The sequence below is a fragment of the Mauremys mutica genome, chromosome 14 (assembly GCF_020497125.1).
Source record: "Mauremys mutica isolate MM-2020 ecotype Southern chromosome 14, ASM2049712v1, whole genome shotgun sequence".
Lineage (NCBI taxonomy): Eukaryota > Metazoa > Chordata > Testudines > Geoemydidae > Mauremys > Mauremys mutica.
The window spans coordinates 17,658,403-17,684,631 of NC_059085.1; the positions used below are offsets into that span (position 1 = coordinate 17,658,403).

Sequence of the window (26,229 nt, forward strand, 5' to 3'; positions counted from 1 at the left end):
AACTATGGCTTCAACATTGTCCCTCTTTCCAAGAGGTCCTTCTATCTGTGGCCATCAACCCTCTGTCTCATGAAAAATGAACAACTCCTCCTCTTTGGAAGTTATCAGTGCTACTCAAATTGATTTAAAGTGGTTGCTGTTTAGCAACACTAGACATTTCTGGCCTCTAGAGGAAAAGTTGACTAACGTGGTAGCACTCCCAATCTCTCCTGGCTTTTGTACTGAGGAATCAAAGTCACATCTCTCACATAGCAATGCAAAGCACTATCTCTGCCACATGGATAACCTAAGTTTTTATGTTACCAATGAATTCCCCTGTCTAAATATTGGGCTATAAATACACTGGGCCTGATTTTCTTTTCACTTACACTGGAATACACCAGAAATAATGCCATTTACATCAATCAACTTACACTAGTGTAAAAATAGTGTGAGAAGAGAATCAGGCCCAGTGTATAAGTTTAGTTCGGTTTTCATCAAACAGCTTGTAACAAAACTGAAACATTCATACCCATCAATGTAATCGTTTGCTCTTTGTTCAGCAGCGACTGCTTTCTCATCTGGTTTGCCCACCCTTTCCAAGAAACAGAGTGCAGGATCCGCTCTAATAGTGTTGTACTTTTCATAGCCTGAATGGGAAGAAGCAATAACATACAAGTGATTTTTAAAAGAAGGCATAAAAGGAAAGGTTTGTGTCAGGGGAAATATATATATATTTAGTCATCCAGTCATCCTTATTACTTACCATGCTTAAAAACTCCAATTAGGAGGGATTTATCTGCATCTGCATCCCACCATTCTGCAGGGACCTCAGAATGCTCTGGCTCAGGGACCCAAACATCAACTTCACTGAAAAATTCACCAATAAAACAAACGTAAATCTACACAAGGAAGGATGAAATTTAATTTGTCTTTGTTATTCCACATTTTATACTTCAATTTTTAATAGAAAGCAGCAATAATTTTACATGTCCAAACATACAAAAACTAGCCTCTGATCAACAAGCTAAACATCATTTTATTCACAGCTTCCTTGTTGGTTAAAAGACTCAGAGTATACAGGCCACATTCTCTTTTACAAAAATATCTGTAAGCTGGCATTCCAAGAAATTAAAAAAAAAAAAAGCACTGACAGATGCATAAATCGTAAACAGTGCAACATCAATGAAAATGACAATTTTTCCACTGAGGACTGAGAGCTTTGGTAATTTGCAGCTAAATTAAAGCATATAAATTGCTTTTGATAGCACTAAAACCAATGAAATTTTTGTCATTACCTTCAATGAGAGTAAAAAGAGACCCATTATCTGAATTCTATCACTAAGCAGCATGGGAATCCTGCTGACAGAGTATAAATCAAGTGAATTTGTATTTGTCCTAAATATATTTATATTTCCTAAAACTTAGAATTGTTAATGATAAAAAAAAGTAAATACAACAGAAACAGTTTTTTCATGGGAAAAATTGTAAATGTTATTTGTTGTTTTTCCTTGTGAGGTATTCTTACTTAATAGTTTACATTTAAAAAACAAGCAAAAAAACTTCAGTATAGTTCACCTGGCATCAACTCCATCAAACACTTTTTGGCATTCATTACCAATGACTTCTTGTTTTAAGTAATACAGCATTCGTACTCGAAGCAAGACCCTAAAAACAAACACATATAAGAAACAGACATTAGAACTCTATCAAGATTTATGTTTGGAAGGTTTTTTTGTGAAATTAACTAGTTATTGGTTTTTTTGCAATGTTGCTTTTTCCTGAAATACAGGGGGAACTGGTAGTGATCCTATATTTAGACTGCCTAACATTTAAGATTCGTACAACCTTTACCTGAGAACCTCTAAGACCTCCATTCTTTTCAACAACCCTTTGAAAGTCAAGGCACGTCTCTAGCCTTCTTGTCTCCTGAAATTCTGTTCAGGTTTGGCTGAGTTATAAACTGTTAAAAATTGCCATTTCCCTTCCCTCACTTGCATTCCTCAGGAAAAATGTTGGCAGCTCACCCACATAACATTCTAGAAAGACAGGCCAATAGCAAAGCAGCAGCAGCACCACGGTCATACACTCTACCGGAAGCTGCCAGAGCAGCAGGGAGAACAAGAGCCAGGCTGGACAAGCCTCCTGCAAGAACCCTCCAGCATTCAGCAAATGGCCCATCTGCCCCTTTGAGGGAACTACATGCAACAGGAACTCCTCAAACTCAAGAGGGAGAGGGAGGAACACCCTCAAAAGAAGAACTTGGTAGCTTAAATTCATAACTTTGCTACATACTAACAATGGACTGACCAGAGACATTGAATTTATTGCTTATTACTACCATCTATAAGCCCATGGGCTGCATGTCACATAGGCTGGGGAAGGCTGTGCCTCCCCAAACAGCCCAGTGTGGCCCCACCCACGCTCCTCCCTGAACCCCCTCCTGGCTTGCCCTTCTCCCTTGGCCCCAGCCCAGGCACGCTGCTCCTCTTTCAGGGCAGCGTGCTGTGGCTAGGGCAGCTGGGACTTGGGGGGGAGGGCTGGGGCTGCCCGGCACTGGGGCCACACCACTCAGCACTTGGGGCAGGAGGCACTGGGGCTGCCTGCCCTGTGCTTGGGGGAGGGTGACTGCCCTGCGCTCGGGGGGTGGGGGGGAAAGGGTGCACCCGCTCTGCATGCGAGGTTGGGGGGGGCTGCGTTAGGGGCGGCTTGAGGAAGGGGGCAAGTCTTCGGATGGGGGGAGGGGGCGGGGCTAGCTAGGGGCCTCCCCACAGCCGGCAGTTCACCCGCTGCCCCTGTATAAGTCATTTAACCCCCAAACCTCCCACTCAGCTTTTTTTCCCCCCTCTATGACTGGAGAGATGTTAACTTCACCTTGAATGGTCCCTTGAAATGTGTGTTAAATATTAATACTAAACAATCTGTTCTACCTTATATTTAGCTCTGTCACTCTGAGCACGTTTCCCAGACCTGAAGAACACTGTGTAAGCTCAAAAGCTTGTCTCTCTCACCAACAGGCGCTCGTCTAATAAAAGCTATTACTTAGCGCTCTTTGTTTTTTATTTTATTTAATTTTTCCCCAGGAATTTATCAGTGTTTATTACCACAACAAAAAAAACAAGGGAAAATCAGTGCAAAAAATTATTTTTTTCTGGGTAAATATCGGGGTTTATTTTGGTGGATGGAAAGATGGGCAAAAAGTATTCAGTAGATTGATTAACAGAATTCAATGCATTAATGTGGTGTGCTGCAGAATTAAAACAGGACTCAGAACACAATGCCCCTTTAAGTTTAAGAAAACAATAGATCTCTAATCCCCAAATAAAACCATTCATTTGAATAAACAGTTTACTGTTGTAGACTTAGAACTACTAGCCTATAAATATTTACATTTAATAATTGGGCCACACAGTTTGCAGCGCATACACTCAACTTCATCTTTTTCTCCTGTTTTTGTTTTTAAAAAACAAACAAACTTACCTTGTGTTCTGAAACTCATTCAGATACAGATTTTTGGTTGTCCCCCCCCCCCCATTTTAATGTGTCAAATCTTTAAACCATTATTTGCTAACAGCTTGAAATGTGTAAGTGATGGGAATGGGTTTCATCAGTATGTTCAGATGCACGCCTGTTTGTTTATTGTGTGTATCTTCTAGACCAGGGGTCGGCAACCTTGCAGAAGTGCTGTACTGAGTCTTCATTTATTCACTCTAATTTAAGGTTTTGTGTGCCCGTAATACATTTTAACGTTTTTAGAAGGTCTCTTTCTATAAGTCTATAATATATAACTAAACTACTGTTGTATGTAAAGTAAATAAGGTTTTTAAAATGTTTAAGAAGCTTCATTTACAATTAAATTAAAATGCAGAGCCCCCCAGACCAGTGGCCAGGACCCAGGCAGTGTGAGTGCCACTGAAAATGAGCTCGTGTGCCGCCTTCGGCATACGTGCCATAAGTTGCCTACCCCTGTTCTAGACTAATACATAGCCTTACTTCAACAGGCAGCTTTGCATATACACACAGACTAGTGTATTTTTGTAATACATATATTTCATGAAATGTATTGTATTTTCCTAATAAAAAGTTATTTTTTATATATTTCAATGATACAAAATCAGAAAAATCAAGTAATACTTTTTGTAAAACTGGGAATTTTTCAATAAAAATCTTTTAAAACTGAAACAAAGGGGCTTCATATTAATTCACCCATGTTGTCTCTCTATACTTATGGAGGCTCGTGTAGCCTTAGTTCAACCTCCTCTGCATGTATGCATTATGGAAGTCATTAGTTACTATTTTTCCCCCCACAGGAAATGCTGTTCATCCACCGCATACATAATGGACTCACAAGGAGGCTGAATTAAGGCTATATGGACCAGGCATATCATAACTTTCAAATGCTTCATTTTGCAACCTAAAATGCTAGCTTAAAATAGTTTAATGTTAATGTAATATTTATATACTGTATAGTACAATTAAGATTACTCTAATACCTGTGGTTTTTCAACCAAATTTCTCTTAAAATTTGCTTACTGAGAAACAAATATTTTAGACCACAGAAGTTGCAATACTGTGAAACAAACAATTTAAAGTGTGTCACAAAACCCACTATATTATTTCTAAACTGACTATATGCCACCAAACCTGAAGAAGAGCTCTGTGTGGCTCAAAAGCTTCTCTCTCTCTCTCACCAACAGAAATTGGTCCAATAAAAGATATTACCTCATCCACATATCTCACCAGAAGCTCACTCATTTGTTTCCAAGTCCAAATGTAACTGCCAAGCAAATCTACACAGTCCATCGGACCCTTGCTAGAACGCGCATCTATATAGTGTGAATTCACATATAATGCAGTCGCAGCCATGGATCCCAAATTTAATTACTTTAATTGCAATTCATTTTAATGTGGTCCCCGTGTTAATGCGGTACCGCACATGAATCCCAAATCCCGCGTTCTAGCGAGGGTCCGGTGTATCTCCACAGTGAAAATCCTGACATCAGTGTGATTTTTCCCATTAACTTCATCTGGCCAGGATTTCACCCTTTACTGAACTAAGCCAAGGCCCCATGGTAATTGCAGCCAAGCCATATGTTGGAAAAGCCCAGCTTGCAATGTTTTAGTCACATACCTTGCTAAATGCCGTAGGGACAAATATCAAATAAGGAGTGGACTTTTATCAGTGTTTGTGAAGCTGACTCTTGTAAAAGAGAATATATTGGGAAAACAGCTCTCACAAACAGATGACAGAGCTGTCAAGTGATTAAAAAAATTGTGATTAATCGCGTGATTAAAAAAATAATCGCTATTAATCGCACTGTTAAACAATAATAGAATACCATTTGTGTAAATATTTTTGGATGTTTTCTACATTCTAAAAAATATTGATTTCAATTACAACATAGCATACAAAATATACAGTGCTCATTTTGTATTTATTTTTTATTATAAATACTTGCACTGTAAAAATAAAAGAAATAGTATTTTTCAATTCACTTAATACAAGTACTGTAGTGCAATTTCTTTATCATGAATGTTGAACTTACAAATGTAGAGTTATGTACAAAAAATAACTTCATTCAAAAATAAAATGATGTAAAACTTTAGAGCCTTCAAGTCCACTCAGTCCTACTTCTTGTTCAGCCAATCACTCAGACAAACAAGTTTGTTTACATTTGCAGGAGATACTGCTGCCCGCTTCCTGTTTACAATGTCACCTGAAAGTGAGAACAAGTGTGGGCATGGCACTGTTGTAGCTGGTGTCGCAAGATATTTACATGCCAGATGTGCTAAAGATTCATATGTCCCTTAATGCTTCAACCACCATTCCAGGGACATGCATCCATACTGATGATGGGTTCTGCCCGATAACGATCCAAAGCGATGCAGACCAACGCATGATCATTTCATCATCTGAGTCATGTCACCAGCAGAAAAGACAGTTACCTTTTCCATAACTCGTGTTCTTCGAAATGCGTTACTCATGTCCATTCAACTTAGGTGTGTGTGAATACTGCTGTGGATACTGCTGATGGAAAAACTTCCGGCACTGCTGCATGTGGTGAGCACACACACATCTAGGTTGAATGGACATGAGCAATCACTCGAAGAAGGAGGCTGATTTTCTTTTTTGGTGATTCAGGTTCTGTAGTTTCCGCATCAGAGTGCTCCTCTTTTAAGACTTCTGAAAGCATGCTCCACACCCTGTCCTGATGAGATTTTGGAAGGCACTTCAGATTCTTAAATCTTGGGTTGAGTGCTGTAGCTATCTTTAGAAATCTCACTTTGGTACCTTCTTTGCGTTTTGTCAAAACTGCAGTGAAAGTGTTCTTAAAACGAACAACATGCTGGGTCATCATCCGAAATGGCTACAACATGAAATATTTGGCAGAATGCGGGAAAACAAAGAGCAGGAGACATACAATTCTTCCCTGAGTTCAGTCACAAATTTAATTAACAAATTATTTTTTTTAATGAGCATCATCAGCATGGAAGCATGTCCTCTGGAATGGTGGCCAAAGCACAAAGGGGCATACAAATGTTTAGCGTATCTGGCACGTAGATACCTCACAGTGCTGGCTACAAAAATGTCTGTTCTCACTTTCAGGTGACATTGCAAATACATTATCTCCCATAAATGTAAACAAACTTGTTTCTCTTGCCCAAGAAATAAGACTGAGTGGACTTTAGGCTCTAAAGTTTTACATTGTTTTGGTTTTGAGCCCTATTATCCCAGCCGGGACCTTAGCTAACAGCTAACTACACTACTTAACACTAACTACAATTAAACAAAGGCCTGAAGTCCAATGGAAGAAAACCGTTAGCTCAGACAAGCAAGAGAGGCACTCCGACTGACCACCATGGGCAGTAAGAGGGAACTAAGAGGCAGCGCCTAATATACCACGGCATGGGTGCGGTACACTAGCGGGTGCTACAGTCGGCCCTCCGGGTACCACTAAGGCAAAGATCTCTGATGGCCACACACGTGGGCGTGCGCACACACCTAGAATGGAATCGACATGAGCAAGCACTCAAAGAAGAATCAATATATTTGAAAATGTAGATAAACATCCAAAATATTTAATAAATTTCAATTGGTATTCTATTATTTAACAGTGCGATTAAAACTGCTACTAATTTTTTAAAATCGTAAGAAATTTTTTTGAGTTAATCGCGTGAGTTAACTGGGATTAATCAACAGCCCTAATAAATAAGTATAATTCCTTATATTTTACAATGCTTTATATTCATGCTGAAATCTAGAACACTAACATTAATCTAAAGTTACATGCTGTAACTTTTGCAGCTTTGCACAGCAGTGTTACTCTGTATACAACAGTAGAATACAAGGTGGCTTGAGAAATACACTCAACCCAAAAGTCTTTAGGCATTCTGCTATGCTTGGCTACTGCAGACAGGAGCATACATATGGAGCCACGTAAGAAAAGGTCTGTAAGGTTTATAGTGTTTTTGTATAGCTATGAATTTTATTTATGTTCCACTTTCCCCCAAATGCTTTTTACTTATGTTAAACTGTTTAAACAAGAGGAGATGTGTAATCTCTGTGTTAGCTATAGAGTCATTCCAGAGAACAAGAAATAGATGAACAATTTTGTAGATGATTAGCTAACATGCCCTCTGTTCCAAGCTATAACTGGTGAAGGCTGTCTCTAAAGTTTTGCCGATTTCTGGAATATTATGATCAAAACAAGGTAATAAACAAGGTTACAAACTTTGCTCTGTTTAATGCAGGGTCTGTGCAAGACTTTCAAAACATGTCAAAGATAATAGATGAGAAGTAAGGCAAAGAAATGATGAAACCCTCAACCCTAGTATAAATAGAGCCAGAGTGAAGCTCAGATTTTGAGAGAGCTTACAAACTGCACTGCTGCCTCCCAGACTGGTGGTAATGTATTGGTCTTTCTGTATTACACTGTTTTAATCTTTGACTAATAATCTTTGATTAATAAAATTGATTGAGCCTAGCTATTTACTGAGTTAAATCAAACCCATAACAACCTCTAAAGTCCAGATGGTCCCATGCCTTGCCACTGTTTTGAAACTGAAATGTATCTGTGTCTTCTAATGCCTGTAACCTCAACATATAGCTTAACCCAACAACAGAAACCCCCATACTGAAAGAAAAACAGGAAACCGATGGTAAGATTTCAGAAGCTGAGATTTTGCAGAAAGAGGATGGACAGAGGGCTGCTTCTACTCCTTCCTTCCATTTATGGACAGCTCCATGCCATCCAAACCCAGCATGCTTGTTACAGATGTCTGGCACTGTAGGTGCATTTTTAATAAGAAAGGGCCCACAAAGACCAGCAGATGCGACAACATCATCCAGAGATGTGTGGCCCACCCTCCATGAGCCTGCTCCACAAGCAGGTGCTAGTATCTCATTCTGTACAACACCCATAATTGTGAATTCTGTGGTTCTACAGAAGAAGCAGACTTCCCAGATCTCTGTTCGCAGAATGATAAGTTGGCAAACAAGAAACAAACAAACAGTAGTAGTTAATATTTGTAAGATGCTTTGGAAATGTACGATAAGATGCCATAGAGGCTACTACTACTACAATAAGAGGTATGTTACTTTCTGCTTCGTAAAATCATTGGTGGGGAAAAATGAATGCCGCCCCCCCCGCCTTTTTGTTCTTCAAGATATACTTTTTAATCTTTCAAGAGTATAACAATGAAGAACTAAACGAAAAAAAAATCCTTTATACGAACTGAAAAAATATATTCACATATTTATATTAGTACGTACTTATTGCAGTGATGCTTTATGTGTTTTTTATATCCTTCATCTTGCAGTAGATGTTCCGGATTATATTTTCGAAGCCATTCTGCTTTATGTATATCAAATGTGCTAGCCTGAGTCTTCACTTTCTTTCCTTTTCTACCCCTGGGTACAGGCGCTGACAAACCTACACAAAATGAAAATACAAAGCAATGGACAGTAATGTACAACTGGCAGATGCTTTGCAGTGTTTTTTAAATTAATATATTCTAAAAGAGAGGTAAACCCTGGTGTGGTGACCTCAAATGCCATATGGGATACCAGGCTCATTATAGCTCCTTGCTCTGCCAGAAAGGGAATCTCTAAGAGGTGTATTTCACCATTAGGACAGAAAGATAAAGGAGAGACTGCATGTTGTCACTGGTAGCACACAGTGTACTAGGTTTCAATGAGCAGGAACCAGTGGGAAAGTTAAGTTTACATACAGTATACCAACCCATTGTGGAAAGCCAGCAATAGCAAAGAATGGGAAAAAGGAGGAGAATTTTCTTTTCCAATGAACCTTTTGAGATACCCTCAGCAAAATCCATTTACTTTAGTTATTACATTACATTCTTCTTTAAACATACTTAGAAAATGTCACAAACTTACATACAACAAGTTGTCTAATTACAGAAACACTTAGTTCCTTACCTAGGTGATTCTGTAGCTCTCGTGTTTGCCCATCCTCTGTTGGGGTGATGAGATCCCATATAAAACTTTTTATCTTTTCATCTCCTCTGTAGTGAACAAGGCAATATGCTAGGAGTGCTCGGCAAATTATCTCCACATCCTGTTCATTTAGTTGCCTCTTGAAGCGACCGTGTGATAAAATCTCTCTCCAACGACCCCACCTGATCCAAAGTAACACACCCAGCAGAGTTTTTAAAATACAATACTCAGGCAATCTGTACGTGAGTATTATTGCAAAAGGAACAACTTCTTAAGATTTTGTGGTTTTCACTTTTTTTGGTATCTTCGATAGCTTAAGCTACCAGAGTGCAAAGGACTGTTAATTACTCAGGTTTCAGATACATGATGTAAATATCAAAATAACTGTTTCAAATGAAATTCTGTAGACTGTATATCTCAAATATGGATAACTGGTTTAGATTTTTCAAAAATGGTTATTACAATACTGCTAAATGCACATACTCTCACTCTCTTTTTATGTAAAATATGGCCAGGATTTTTGTTCCCAAATATTAGGCTCATCAATAGTAGGCTTGATTTTCAAAACTGCTGAGCATCTGCAAGTTCCTATTCAAGCCAACTGGAACTGCAGGGTGCTTAGTATTTTTGAAAATCAGGTTGCTTACGCACCTAATTATGGATTTATAAGCCTAACTTATGGTATCTCTTATTGAAAATTGTGTCCTACTTTTCCAGACTGATTTTAAAATGAACACAAACTGCATGTGAATTATATTATGCAATTTCTAACTATGCATAGTTCTTTCCACTGAACACTTATAATTTATGTATAATCTGTGGATTAACAAGTTTCTCACATTTTGATTAAATACTTACACAGGGTACAGAACTCCCATCCCAAACAGATTCCCCCAACATGTCTGATGCATATGACTCTGATTTAAGAACTGCTATATTTTGACAGCATTATTTGTGAGCTGCAGTTCATCTGAGCTCCTGAAAGCACTCCTCTTAACAGTCAGGGAGAATGAAAATTAAAAATAGTACATTAAGAGTATATTAGAAAAATGACTTTAAATATTGAAGAAAAAGTAAAGGAGTTATGCTGCCAATGTACCTCGTACTTTACTAGTTTATAAGTCTCAACACTTGGCAACATTTAAAAAATCACATAAGAATTTTATCTTAAGATCTGTAATTCATTCTTGTTTATAAAACTAAAAGTATATTCCATAAGTAGGATTTAGTATATTTAGAAATCAACACTATGTTGTGAGTTTCACTTTAACAAAATAGAGCATATTTTACCCATAGACTAATAAGTTTTTCTCCACTCGAAAGCACTCTGTTCTTCCATATCCACTGGAACGGTCACAGGGCCTGCGGAGTTTTGGTTTATCATCCCCTTCACTCTCTGCTTCTGATAACTCAGCCAGCTCATCTTTTGTGGCACTAAAGGGTCTTGTTTGCTTCCTAATTCTTGGAGTATCAATAACCAGGCTGTTCTGTAAAATTTTAACAAATATTATCTAAGACATGGTTGGTAACATTTTCTAAAAGTACCGGACATAATTTTGAGAGGGCAATTTCTATTTAAATTCCATTAACGTTTACACAAAAATCAAAGAAATTACTAGCTGTAAACCAATTATAATATTCTTATGCAACAAAAACAGACATTCTTCATTATTTACTCCTTCAATGAGACCAATACATTACTTACAAACTAGATGTAATACGGTATTTTATTTGTACTAGGTATTGGGAACCAGTTTCTTCCCTATGCTCTGGGCAATGCAAAGGAGATATAAAGCCATTTTAAAACTGACTACCTAGGGATTCCTTCAGCACAGGGATAGCGTTAGGACTGTGCAGAAAAAAAACGGTTACCTACCTTTTGTAACTGTTGTACTTCAAGATGTGTTGCTCACGTCTATTCCATTTTAGGTGTGCACGTTCCCACGTGCACAGTTGTCGGAGATTTCTGCCTTAGCAGTATCCGTTGGGTTGGCTGTGGTGCCCCCTGGAGTGGCACTCCCATACGGCGGTGTATCAGGTGCCGCCGGCCCTGCGCCCTCTCAGTTCCTTCTTGCCGGCAACTCCGACAGAGGGGTAGGAGGGTGGGAAATGGACATGAGCAACACATCTTGAAGAACAGTTACGAAAGGTAGGTAGGCAACTGTACATTTTTTCTTCTTTGAGTGCTTGCTCATGTCAATTCCACTAGAAGAACCATCGAGATTGTGGCTCTCTCTCGCACTCCAAAATGCACATGGTAGGGGTTGTGGCCAATGGAAACAAAGCAGTCAGACTGCCTCTTGTGTTCCAGCCATTCTAAGGTGCTAAAATGGTCTCCTGGGTCATTTGGGAACCAGATTTACATTAGAAAAGCCCTGAAGCTGCCGATTAACCAAAGAAGTCAATTTAAAACAACAAGTGTGATGATTAGTTTAGGTGTTGGTAGAAAAAGTTTCATAAATCCAACACTGCTCTCCTTAAAGGCCAAAAGGTTTTAATATTAATTCCCAAAGTGGTAACTTGATAGTTCAATCTGCTGAATATTCAATCCACATGAGCAACATGATTGTGAGAAAGACAAAAAGGACCATTAAAAAGCATGTACACAAATGAAAATATTCACACACAAAAAATACTTACTCTACCACTGATGGTATCTATATCTATTTCTGCTTTTTTGGCCCATTTCTGCCAGAAGTTGGGATCATCTAATGAAATATCAGTCCTATTTCCGGATGCAACAAAACTAGCCTGCAGTAAACATCATCATATTTCATTAATGGCATAACACTGTAATACAGAATGATTATGTTAAACATACACCAAATTATTCTTTTTAAATATTAAGCCCCTCATGTTCGATGTGTGCATCAAAAATGCTTCAAAGTCATATAAATTTATAGAAAATTAAGGCAGCAGCTAACTAAGAGAGGAGCTGCTAAAAAAACATTGTAGCTTTGATCAATTTGGTACTGACTAAAAGCACTAAGCGAGTACATCCTGACTGCCAGGAGCTGGCTGGTGGACAAGATATAAACTGCTGAGAACAATATTTCAGGATTATTACTGATTTGTGCTCTAACATGTTGCTAAAACATGTACATGCCGACTGAGCTTGCAGAGTTAGAAGGGTTTCTCTATTTAGAAGATACTCCCAGTTCCTTAAAGGGATAGAACATTTAACTAAATACATAATACTGGCAGAACAGCAGCAGCAAAAATATTCCCATGCACAGAAAAGAGATGGACAGCATCCTCTAAAAGACATTACAAAGAGGAAACTATTTAAAATAACCAACTGCAGTATATCCTTGACCAAAAACAGGCCATAAGATCAGAGGAAAGAAAACAAGAGCTGGACCTTTCATTTTGAAAAGAAATCTCACAAAGACAATTTGAATCCAGACCTGTCCTACAATCATGCGTCTAATTAAGATTTATGTTTGGTAAAAATTATATAGATCTCCATGTGACTGCCAAAGAGATCTTGAGGCAACAACACAGAGAATAGGCTACTTTAACACATAATAACTGTAATGTGCCTTCACATAATGCACCATTAAAGCCTTCCCTTTTGCAGAAGTTTCTGACCTACTCTCCCCAACCACCACCCCCTAAGCCATAAAACACTGCTACCTTTCTTTCGAAAGCCTGGAAAACTTAAAGGTGCAGTCATTTGAAATGTTCCAGATGAGAGGCAGACTAGTGTTATTAAAAAAAAAAAAGTTGGATGGAGTGTCTAGAGATCTTATTTATTCTACGTATCGTAACTTAGGATACACAAGACAAACAGCAAGGTCTCACTGCTATGCATATTATAGCAAAGGAAAAATTACAGGCAGGATACAAAGAATTCTGAACACGTAGACAAAATCCAACTAAGGCCCTGATTTTACATTTAGCTCCATTTCGGCACAGGGTTTCACCTGAATTGAGCTCACTGCAGGATCGGGACCTAAACCTTTATATTTGTATGTAAAGTGAATGAGTCAGTAATGTTTGTAACTTGTCAATTTTGTAAAAAGACTACATGGCTATGACTCCACAATCATCCCTCAATATATCACCTGAATCTTCAGAAGAGACCTGGAGTGGAATTTTCATAAGTGTATTTCCCTCATAACGTTTAAAGCAGGAAAGGCAGAGCAGTAAACATTTTAACATAAGGAACTACTCAGCAGTGGTAGGGAGGAAGGACTAGATGACCATAGGAAGTCTTTGCTGCTTTTAATTCCTATGACTAATTTAGTATAACGGAGAGAAGAACTCTCTGAAAAGGCCACATCACCAAACGGATTTCATCTTACATAGGTCTTGTCTACACTACCGGGGTAAGTCAACCTAAGTTACACCACTCCAGCTACATTCATGAATAATGTAGCTGGAGTCAACGTAACTTAGGTCAACTTAATGCGGTATCTACACCACGTTGCATCGATGGGAGATGCTCTCCTGTTGATTTACCTTAATCTTCTCATTTGGGAGGAGTACCAGAGTCGACCAGAGAGAACTCTGCGGTCAATTTAGGGGGTCTTCACTAGCCCCGCTAAATCGATCGAAGCAGTATTGATAGCAGCAGTGTCTATCCCCGGTAAGTGTAGACATGGTCATTCAGGTTTCATTTAAGTGGAATACTTTAAGGGAATGTTCTGATTTCCAGCCCCATGTCATTTATATTAGGAGCCTGGGGGCAGTTTAATGCCAAAGACAGACATGCAAATAACACTGGCATGGGAAGAAAAGGTGAATAAGTATAAAAATACTTTTTGGTTGTTCTCATAAAGAAGATATGATAGCATTAAGCTTCCTGATTCTTCTTTCCTAAGATTAGTTTTCACAAGAGAAACCTAATTCCACAATCAATAAGATTAAATGGATCCTCAATCAATGTAACTACATGCATAGTCTGAGAGATATAGAAAGCTAAGTTCTTCTGTCCCCCTCACCCTTTTTCGTTCGTTTTATTTCTGCCACTTCTGTCTGCTATAGTGAGTGTTAGATGTCAGTAGCCTAATCAGTTTGAGAAAGTTTATAACTCCCCATAATTCACATTGTTTGTATTCATTCCTGCAATAAAAAAATGCTTTAAAATTATTTTCAAGGGAATCATTTTAAACAAAGAGGTTTAAATTAATACAATTAGAAATAGCCATAAAATAGCGCAAGCATGGCCCTTGCCAATAACCAGCATAGAGTATATTCTATTTTCTGTCTTAGATGTAAAAGCCGTCTCTAGCACCAGTAAGAAATTAGTATGGAAATATTTTCCCCAATTCTATCCTCGTCCCACACCCTCATTTTCTTTTCTGACGTTTTATAGCTCTTCATTTCCTCTCCTATACAACCATCCTTGCTTTGCTTTTCAAACACCTAACAAGAAAACAATATGGATAAAGATTTGCTCCTGTATTTCCAGTATAAACCTGACAGTTATCCTTTAATCCCATTCAATGTTTATTTGCTCATATGTGCTTCACACCTGCAATGACTGTCTTAGTTTATGTACTGAGTGTATGAATAAAGCAAAGCAAAGTTATAGTATTCTCAGTAACTGTACATCCTCTATATCAAAAATATATCAGTATTCATTACAAAAAAAAAAAAAAAAAAGCAACACCAGGAGTACACAGCTATTGTTTTGCCAGCACGTGGTCTCATACTTTTGAGCATGCAATTTACTCAATGTATACCATGCCAATCAGAGATTTTTCTATGTGCACATGTCCATAAAGGTTTCTCTATAGCAGGAGTAGGCAACCTATGGCACGCATGCTGAAGGCAGCACACAAGCTGATTTTCAGTGGCACTCACACTGCCCAGGTCCTGGCCACCAGTCGGGGAGGCTCTGCATTTTAATTTAATTTTAAATGAAGCTTCTTAAACATTTTAAAAACCTTATTTACTTTACATACAATAGTTTAGTTATATATTATAGACTTATAGAAAGACACCTTCTAAAAACATTAAAATGTAATACTGGCACGCAAAACCTTAAATTAGAGTTAATAAATGAAGACTCGGCACACCACTTCTGAAAGGTTGCCGACCCCTGCTCTATAACAAGATCAGCATGCAAAATCTCTCTTGGGTACATGCACAAAAGGTAAAGTAGTCAAGTGTGTGCATGCAAAAGAACAGATGCAACGTGGGCTTCATATTTTAAAAACAAACAGTCCCATGAAATTCTTCACTGACACAAAGTTCTACAAATCTTACATTCTGAATCTAAGCAACAAGAAGAACTTTCTTAAATAAAGGGCAGAGTAGCATGATCAAATGGAGAACAAGTTGCTGCTACTGTACCTTGGCAAACGTTGAACCCCTTCCTTCTGATTCAATTGTGATAGTTTTTGTACGGCGCTGCAAGATTTGGTCTATGTCTTCTTCACAGAATTTAGAGCCCTCATCCTCTTCATCCATAATAGCACCATAGGCACCTCTTCGAAGCAGGTCTTCTATTTCTTTTTTGGAAAGCTGTTGGATCTGTACAAATTATTGAAGGTGTTTTTGTTTTAATTTGTTGTAAAAATTGATGAAAAATTCTCATTAGCATATGTGCAGTATTTTTTCTACCTACTTCCATAACCAATATTTTTATAATCAAGTTAGCTTTCCAGATTTGTAGATTTAGTATCTACCTTTTTATAATTAAAAACAATTAAAATTATAAATACAATTATATTAAATATATATAAATATCATTATAACATATTTCGTGTACCCTTGCTTCTACATTTGGGCACCTAGTGAGTACCTTGATGAATCAGGGCCTTATTCAATGTAATGACTAATGGGGGACTTCGGGGAAAAATAGCTTTGTGCACTAGTTTAATCAATATCTAAAGATGTATATCATCACCAGTATAACTCAATTAACTCTTCCCGTATTAAGGATACAGCTTATACTCATAAAGAAGGATATAAAAATAAAGTGGAGGAAAGTTTTATTTTTAAAAAAATCCCATGCAATATAATGTAGGTGGAGTAAAAAATACCAAACAATGTTCGTGGTTTGGTATAATCTCTACAAATAACATAAATAAATAAAGCCTACACCATTTAAAAAAAATATGGTAAGCAAAATATGTCACTCTTTCAGATACATCACCAAGGCAATTATCTACCCTGCGGTTTAACAAGGAAAGATGGAGGAAGTAGTCTGTTTAAGAGTTCAAAGCAAATTTAGGGATAAGCTTTAGAAGACATTTCCAAATGTTCATCTTTGCCTTCATCAGGAAACATCACATAGCTATGCACACAATTAAAAAAAAAAAGTCTAAGAAAAAAAGTTAAAATTAATTAAGCTGTTCCCTTGCAATTACAAAAGTAGCTTTAAAAATGGTAGTTATTCTGACCAAAAGCAAAAAGTCTACATACACCACCAACACTATTTTCTCTTCCACTCATGCTCTGTAAAACCGCTTTATCCAGACCCAATTTCAGACTTGCTCTGTCAAACATCTCTCTCTCATATGAGTTCCGAGTTATCAATCTGTAGACCTTTACTGCTTTGTTCTGACCAATCCTGTGACAACGGGCTTGGGCCTTTGAAAGAGGGAACAAAAATAAAATTAGATTTCTGCCTAAGAGCAAGATATATTCCTTCTTCTAAGAAACCTGCTCTGCTATAAAGTAATCTTAAAGGGACACAGTCAACTTGAAAACAATCAATGTTTTTAAATGGAAGTTGTACAAATATAGAAGAGGTCTGGAAAGTTAGAAGTAGTATTGGAAAGATAGATTAGTAGGCAGAATGCAGGTGAAGTGGTCTAAGTTGCATGATATGTTATTTATCTCATAAATGAATCCTATGTATATTTTTTTCACAGTACTGATCTCTCCACAGATGCTAGACAAAAAGTCACTTGAGGATTTCTGAGATTTTGATTCCACTTCCTCTTTCTTAAATTCAGTCCATTTTCTAGGTGATCTTACAATTGAAACATTTTTGTGCTACTCTAAGCTGAAGGTTTCTACTTTCAATTTTAATCAATTATTTCTAGTTTTAATAAATGATGAGAAATCTCTCCATCTTTGCATTATTCTTTTATCTACTTGTATTAACAGAGTCCTCTCTTTCTTCCCCTATGTCCTTAATGGATAACCTCAGTTTTCTGAACTTGTACATATTTCAAATCTCTCTTCTGTTTACCCCCTACAATTCCTTTTTATATACTAAATAATCCTCTTGATGCAATCTTCAGTTATTCTATATGATACGCAGTAGAGTGTCCACAACTGTATGCCAAATCCCAGCTGTAATCTAAAGAGCATCATGTACTAAGGAGACACTTTGTTCCCATTCTTACATGCGATACCTCTAATTAAAATTCCATGATTGTATCTATTTCTGCACTTCATATACATTATTAACTTTTCTCTATTATTTACACTAGGCAATTTTTCTGCACTGATAATGAATAGCCACTGGCTTTCCACTGCAATTTTTGTGTACGGACAGTTTCTGAAAGTCATTCCCATTCCTTCTAACACTATGAGCATCCCACAAAAGTAACTGAACCTTAGCATAGGCCCAAATTCTTCTCTAGTTCTACTGTTATAAATCCAGAGCAATTCCATTAACGTTTATTCAATTAGTGTATGAGAGTGTAAAATCTGTCCCCACTGTGTCCTGTGATATCCTCAAAACCGTCAGAGTTTTATAATCTCACTAATAGTTTACCTGTGTTGCACTTTATATATTGCAAATTTATTATGATTTAAGCAAAGAAATAATTTTATTAAATAAAACAGAAAAAGTCTATTTTGAACATTTTTGGGGGAGAAACAGGAAAAGTTAAAGGAAAAAGCCTTACAAAATTTACATTTGTATTCGGATTTCAAGACAATTACAGAAAGAGGGGTGGAAAAACATAGCTGTGATTATCGAAGAGACAGCTCAGCCAAATACACTTCAACTTCTGTTTGTATACTGTAATCCTATTGTTAAAAAAAGTTCTGTTATACTGTTACTGAAATATACAGCATGGTGTTTTTTATGCTCCAGTTATAACCTCAAATGAATTTACCTGGAGATCATTCTGAGGATTCCAGTCAGAATCAAAAATTATACATGTATCAGCTGCAGTCAAATTAATGCCCAATCCACCAGCTCTGGTACACAGAAGAAACACAAACCGATCAGAGTCTGGTTTGCTAAACCGATCAATAGCAGCTTGCCTCAGATTTCCTCTCACTCTCCCATCAATTCTTTCATATAAGTACCTAGAAAATGCAAAAGAAACCCCTTATTTAGATAAACAAAATTTACAAAAGCACAGTTACCTATCTGTTATCTACAATGGAAAAAAGTTATCTTTGCTTTCTACTTACCTCTCATGAACAGCACTGATCAGGATACACAGGTGAATGAAGATAAACACAGGGATGGATTTATATGGCTGGCTGCAACTTTCTTACCTTAACACTGGGGAACTGTGCTATCTGTCCCAACTTGCATGCACCAGGCATTTAATTGGATCCAACAAGCGGATTACAGGGCTCCCACCATATAAACCGTAACTCAGCCCACACTTCTGAATCATCTCTCATACTCCCAGAGAGGGTATCAAAAGTGAAATCTCGGTCTGCAAAGCCTTCAGGTCTTTCCTTCTCCCATAGGCCTGAGGTCCACCAATGAAATCTCATGTCTCTTTTACTAGTGGGAGCTGGCCACTTGGCCTTTAGCCATACCAGATACTGGTTGCAAGTTGCGACAAATTAAACATTCCTACAAATGACTAGTATTGATTTCTAAATCCTGTGTCTATTTAATTAAACTGTACCTCCATGATGCTGCAAGGAAGGTGAAAAAACCCATCAGGCCTCTGACAATTTGGCCCCAACAGGAAAAACTCCCTTCACAACGAAATGTGTGATCATCCTAAAAACACGGATCCTATGCAACAATTATAGGGACGGAGGGTAGAGTAGCGAAACGGGACAGGAGGCTCCAAAAGATGCAGGCAGACATTTAAATTAATGAGGGGGAGGACAATGAGTTAGTCAGCTCCCATTTTGCTCTGGCTGGCCAATAGGAGGCAGTGGGGCTCCATCCCCAAATTTCCATGCATGTGCTCCACCCTCCCTCTGGAGCTGTCTACCACATTTCAAGTCTTTAACAGGGCTCGGAAAGCGAGTGCAAATTATAACATACTTTGATTTCGTATTGTAATATGCTAAATTGTCTCATCACATATGGGATTATTGGGTAATCAGTATAAAGCAATGTTTACATAACTGTCACTTGACAAACCAGTATTTGGATTGTGAACAAGTATTCCTTCTAAAAATAAATTAGTCTTTCTTTACATTTTAGCCTAGTTAATATTTGATTAGCTTACTTTTGTGTGTGTGTGTGTGTGTGTGTGCGCAAGTGTGCAAAGTGTTGAACATTAGCCTCACTGTAATTAAACTGATAATTCTGTTCCATCTATCTCTCAAGACCAAGCAAACCGGAACAAGAATAAAGTCACCACACTCCCCAAAAAAGTCTTTAAAGAGGCACCAGTGAAACTATGTTTTCCTTAAACCTAAACCTAGTTAAATTATTGCTCCTTTCTTAACTTTTATAATTACAAAGACTCTTGTACTCTTGCTGTAATATCAAAATATATGTGCTTTGCTCCCACACCTTAAACTGTAGAAACATTTCTCTGCACGTGGTAAGTGGAGTAAGCTGCAAAATTTGTATTTAATTGTCAGTAGAAAGCTTCACAAGCATTTTTCCTCCTTGCTGATCAGACATAAAATGGCACAGCAGATAATCTACAGGCATTGTGTCAGTCAGCCATGCTCCTGGTGTCATGCATTTTGTCATGTATTAATTCTGACAGTTCTAACCAAGGAGCAAAGCCAAACAAGTTCATACCTCTATGGCATTCAAAAGAAGAGTCAACCTGTTCAGATGCTGCACTAGTCTATATATTATTTGCTTACAGAACAACAAACATCTTTTTATACACATTTTTAAACAATATTACAAAGTCATGTGAATTGAAATCAAGCTACTGACACAAGATACTGAATTCCTAGTTGTGAGTAATTGCAAATTTGTACAGCAAGCATGGAAAAAACCAACATACAACTATGGTCCTAAATAAAATTGGCATCATAAAGGTTATTAAATATATGAAATGCAAAGTCTATATAAGAATGGTACCAACTTTGCTTATTTTTATTTTTATTTCAGTAGGTTGCAATCATTTATCAAAAAGATATCCCTGTTGAGAACAGCACACAGAGTTTATGAAATATGTAGCATTCTACCTTTTATGTATAAGGTAGTCCTCAAGGATGTCAAGACAGCGCACCATTTGAGAGAAGATAAGCACCTTATGGCCTCCTGCTTTCATTTTTGGAAGAAGTTTATCAATGAGGACCAATTTACCAGCAGACTGGATCATTGCTTGTAGATGAAAATCAGGAGCAGTTGGGATATGTGTTTCCCTAAACTCCCCAAGGATTTTCTCTTCAGCACCTGTCAAACAATAAAAATGTATGACTAATCTCAAAAGAAATGGATGTTTTTTTTTACCCACACAACAAGTTAATGATCACACAGCTTGATTACCAGCTTGGAACCCACACCCCGAACTCCCTCCCACATCCCAACTCCCTGCCCCAACCCTGAGCCCCCTCCCGCACCCAAACTCCCTCCCAGAGCCCACACCCTGCACCCCCCTTGTGCACCCCAACCCCCTGCTCCAAGCTCAGCCTGGAGCCCCCTCCCACACTGCAAACCCCTCGGCCCCACCCCCCAGCACAGAGCCCGCACCCCTCCCACAACTCACCCCCCTTCTCCAGCCCGGTGAAAGTGAGGGGGGGGGGGAGAGTGAGCAACGGAGGGAGGGGGGATGGAGTGAGTGGGCGGGTGGCCTTGGGGAAAGGGTGGGACAGGGACATGGCCTTGGGGAAGCAACAGGGCAGGGGTGTTTGAGTTTGTGCAATTAGACAGTTGGCAACCCTAGTAAGGCATGAAAACCCTGTTGTAGGAGGCATGCTGGGGGCAGTAAGGGCATATTTAGGGTCAGGAGATGTGTGCTGCAGAAATTCTAGGAGAGGAGACACCCATACGTAGCCAGGGATGGGCTGTCTAAGCTGAGGGGAGGGGCCTTCAGAACAGCCCAAAATCAAGACGACACAAAGACGGCTTAAAGAGACAGAGCACATAATCACACCTGTCGATTTATCTTTCTGAGTGGCCCTAAATTCTTCAGGCCAAATTCACATTTTATGTACCTCCTCTGATGGCTACAGATTTCAAATAAGTTACACCTGGGCTGAATGGAGTCATTCATTTTAAAGTTAGTTCTGACCAAAAAAGAAACAATATTTGGGCACACTGTTTCAGACAATGGAATTTAAGGAACAGCAGTTGGTCTCCTCCCATAGGAAATCTGAAGGTTTCAGAAACGTAGTATTAACACAAAACTAGCTTTTCACACTATAGGTTTACAGCTACAACATTCATAACCAATACAATTGTAAAAGCAGCGAAGAGTCCTGTGGCACCTTATAGACTAACAGACGTACTGGAGTATGAGCTTTCATGGGTGAATATCCACTTCGTCGGATGCATCCAATACATGCTCCAATACGTCTGTTAGTCTATAAGGTGCCACAGGACTCTTTGCTGCTTTTACAGATCCAGACTAACACAGCTACCCCTCTGATACAATACAATTGTAATTACTGATTAAAACAAAGCCACTGGTAGCTAAGAATTTTGTTTTTTAAAAATCAGGAGACCATGGAAAAGAAGAAATTACTCACCTTGTGGAGTAAATGAGGTTCTTTGAGATGTGTCCTCCTATGGGTGCTCCACTTCAGGTGCACATGCACCTCTTAAACCCTTGATTGGAAATTTTCAGTTAGCTGTGTCTGTTCAGACCATGCATGGGCCCTGTGCCTCCTCTTGCCAGATACCGAGGCTATATAGCGTGTGGGAAAACCCCCTCAATTCTTTGTCCACCCAAACTACCCATAAGAAACAGTCCGAAGCTGAGGGCGAAGGAGGACTGGTAGTGGAGCACCCACAGGTGGACACATCTTAAAGAAACACAATTAGTACACAAACTGAGTAACAACTTCTTCTTCGAATAGCATTCCGATGAGTGCTCTACCTCAGGTGACTTGGGACAATATTCCCAGATGGAGGAGGCAGCTTCAGAATAGTTCAGAACTGAAGACAGTACTGCAGAATCAAGTGCCAAATCAGATCTGGTGGAATGGATCAAGGCATAATGTTTTGAAAACGTATATACTGAAACCCATGTAGCGGCTCCATATATTTCAGATATTAGTACATTCTTTTATAATGCTGTAGATCGTGCTTGAGATCTGGCTGAATATGCTAACACCCTTTGGGAGGGAATGAGCACCCACAACATCATAACAAGCAATAATATATCCAAATACACATCTCTGAGCAGAGATCAAGGACCCTGTTGATCTATCTGCAAAGGAAATGAAGAGCCTATATGACTTCCTAAAAATTTCTCCATCCTATCTAAGTAGAAGGCCAACACTCTTCTAACAGTCAGGGCATGTAAACAAAATTCATGTAGAGAACTATGTGGCTTTGGGAAAAACACTGGAAAATGAATGGATTGATTAAGGTGGAACTCTGATAGAACCTTAGGTAAGAATTTAGGGTATGGACGTAAAGACACCATGTACTTAAAGAACACTATAAATGGGGGGTTCTGCCATCAAGGCTCCAATCTCCCTGATCCAACAGCCTACATGATACCTACTAAAAAGGCCAACTTCATAGATAAATGCAACAGAGAACAGGTTGCCAGTGGTTCAAATGGAGGTCTTATAAGGTCACTGAATACAAGGTTGAGGTCCCGGGTTAAAGCAGGGTTTCTAGTCTGCGGACAGAGATTCCCCAAACCCTTAATAAACCTACACAATACTGGATGAGCAAATACAGAGAATCCTTCTACCAGAGGATGAAAGGCTGATATTGTGGCCAAATGGACCTTAATCAGACTAATTTATAACCCTGGTTTCTTTAGATCCTACAGATAATCCACAATGACTGAAAGTGGCACTGAATCAAGCAGGAGGCAACAACGACACCACCAATGGAAGAATCTCTTCCATTTCTGCAGGTAAGTAGTGCGGGTTGATCTGTTTCTATTATTCAGTAACACATGTTGTACTTCTGTAGATCAGGAGGATTCTAACCCCATGAACCATTGCAGAGCCACACCTCGAGGCAGAGAATTGCTAGGCTGGGATGAAGCACATGACCCACATCCTATAGCAGGAGATGAGGAATGGACGGAAACTCAAACAATAGTTGGATACATAGGTGAAACGGGTACCAAATTTGTCTCAGCCAGGTCAGCACTATAAGGATAACTCTGTCTGTGTCCTGTCTGATCATTTTCATCACCCTTAGTATCAGCAGCATTGGAGGAAATGCATAGAACAGACCCTTCTTCCAAAGAGTGGTTGCCCAGATCCCCTCTTGAGCAGAAAAGAGAACACTTCCTTTTCCTATAGGTCGTGAAGAGATACACCTCTGGTAGTCCCCATCTTATGAATATGAGGAGGAGAAACTGGGTGTCTAGTTCCCATTTATACTTCTGTGAGAAGTGTCTGCTGAAGACATCAGCTGTGTTGTTCTGAATACCTGGGAGGTAGATCTGAAATTTGGATCTGATGAGCTATGTACCAATTCCATAGCTTCATGGGTTTGGCACGCTGAAGGAGGATCTTGCTCCTCCAAGCTTGTTGATATAGAACATGCAGGATATGTTGTCTCCTGTGATCCTAACTGATTTGCCCTGATGAGGGGTAGGAAATGAAGGAAAGCATTCCTGACAGCCCTGAGCTCCAACAAATTGAAGTGAGTTCCCCATTCCAACAGTGATGCATCAGACACTCAACGGGCTGGGCGATGGAAAAGGACGCCGCAAAGACATTGAGTTGATCCTTCCACCAGTCTAAGGAGTTTCTCACACATAGAGAAACCGTCACCTGTCTATCCATTGGGTCTCTCACTGGAACATCGGTCATTCTGAGCCCACCCTGGAAGCAGCAGGCCTGCATGATTGGTCCAAAGGTACAAGCTGCCATGTGTCCCAGGAACTGAATTCCTATTGTGGTTCAACGGTCCCCTGAATTGCTCATTCCAGACCTGACAAGGTTACGAATCTGACTAAGGAAGGTAGTCTCTAGCTGTCAACAAATCCAAATATGCCTCTATAAACTGTATCTTCCATACAGGGGTTAATATGGACTTTTTTTACATTAAGCTGCAGACCCAACTCCTGGTACAGAGCAAGGGCCCTCTGGATGGAAGATAGCACTGCTTTGTAGGAATGGTTGCGAAAGTACAGGAAGACTAGGACCGCTTCTTGTTGGAGGAAAGCAGCCACTACTGCCAGGACTTTTGAGAACACCATTGAGACCAAGGAAAGGGCAGCACTCAGTATTCGAAATGATCTTGGCCTACAGTGAAACGTTGGTATTTCCTGTGCAATGGGTGAATCTTTATATGAAAATAGGCATCTTATAGGTGGAGGGCCAAAAACCAATCCCCTTTCTCTAGTGAAAGAATTATAGCTGCTAGAGTTACCATCCTGAACTTTTCAGACTTTACAAACTTGTTTAGAAGTCTTAGATCTAACAGTGGTCTTCACCAGCAAGGCAGTCTCCAAAGTGGGAGAGGTGGGCTAATGGGCAGAGCTGGAGGTGCAGGAGGATTCAAACTGTGGATAGGTGGTCACAGAGGGTGGTTGGGCATCCCCCTTTCTCTGAAATCTATGTCTCTTTCTGGGTGGTTCAGTGGATTTATGGAATCTGGAAAACTGAGCAGGATGCGATCTTTGGGTAGTCTGTGACCTATTAAGCCCTTTATTATTTGTAGATGTATATTTGTCCAGGGATTGTAAAGTAGCCCTACAGTCCTTTAGATTCTCAATGACTCATGTTTTCTAAGAACAGCTTATGACTGTTGAAGGGAAAGTCCTCCAGGGTTTTCTGTACTTCTCTCAGAAACCCCAAAATATGGAGCCACGATACCCTGCGCATAACCACCGCCATGGAGATAGACACCGGCAGCAGTATCCACAGCACTTAAGGATGCTTGAAGAGCAGTTCTGGCCACCAATCGGTCCTCTGAGATGATGGACTGGAATTGCTCCTTATGTTCTTGAGGCAGATGTTCAATAAAAGCTATTAATGTGTTATAATTTGTAAAATTATATTTGGCCATGACCACTTCATATTCATGATCCTGAATTGCAAGGTTGCTGACGAACAGGACTTTCACACAAAGAGATCCAGCCTTTTCTAGTCCTTGTCACATGGGGTAGACTTAGAGAAGTGCTGCCTGCCGACTGCATCCACCACTAGGGAGTTAGGCGGAGAGTAGGAGAACAAAAGATCCAAATACTTAAGGAGAACATACCACCTCTTGTCCGCCTGCTAACATGTGGATGTCAGGAGTCTGCCACACCATCTTCGCCAGATCTAGCAGCCCTCATTGATGGGCAACACCACCTTGGAGGATGTTGCTCACTGCAAGATATCAAACAGTTTGTGCTATGAATTCTTGAGCTCTTCAAGAGGAATTTGAAGAATGTCAGCTACTGTCTTTGTGAGGTCTTGAAATTGCCAAAAATCATCATCCATGGATTGTGGTGGAGGCATAATCACCTCACCCAGAGATGAGAATGAAATAGGTTCTTGAAGGTTCTTAACTGCTCTAGCTTCCTGCTCCTCAAACATCTGTTCCTGTGGAGGAGCAGGTTGAGGAGGAGAGGGCTGTACAA

At 39.2% G+C, this 26,229-nt stretch overlaps 1 protein-coding gene and 1 long non-coding RNA gene across 4 annotated transcripts in view; one reads left to right on the forward strand and one right to left on the reverse strand.

Moving 5' to 3' along the window:
- CHD9 (chromodomain helicase DNA binding protein 9) overlaps positions 1-26,229 on the reverse strand; it is a 189,757-nt gene that overhangs the window by 37,303 nt on the left and 126,225 nt on the right. For all 3 annotated transcript variants that reach the window (XM_044986992.1, XM_044986994.1, XM_044986993.1), the window contains 11 exons: positions 20,705-20,915; positions 18,466-18,661; positions 16,814-16,981; positions 15,740-15,919; positions 12,077-12,187; positions 10,727-10,923; positions 9,419-9,618; positions 8,753-8,912; positions 1,558-1,647; positions 746-849; positions 512-629 (listed from right to left, as the gene is read on the reverse strand). In XM_044986992.1, coding sequence (XP_044842927.1) covers positions 512-629; positions 746-849; positions 1,558-1,647; positions 8,753-8,912; positions 9,419-9,618; positions 10,727-10,923; positions 12,077-12,187; positions 15,740-15,919; positions 16,814-16,981; positions 18,466-18,661; positions 20,705-20,915 — 1,735 coding nt within the window. The remainder of the gene's footprint in view (positions 1-511; positions 630-745; positions 850-1,557; positions 1,648-8,752; positions 8,913-9,418; positions 9,619-10,726; positions 10,924-12,076; positions 12,188-15,739; positions 15,920-16,813; positions 16,982-18,465; positions 18,662-20,704; positions 20,916-26,229) is intronic.
- LOC123349169 lies at positions 7,802-20,832 on the forward strand. The gene is made up of 3 exons (XR_006573401.1): positions 7,802-7,885; positions 9,511-9,678; positions 20,628-20,832. It is a non-coding gene; the product is annotated as an uncharacterized LOC123349169 (long non-coding RNA).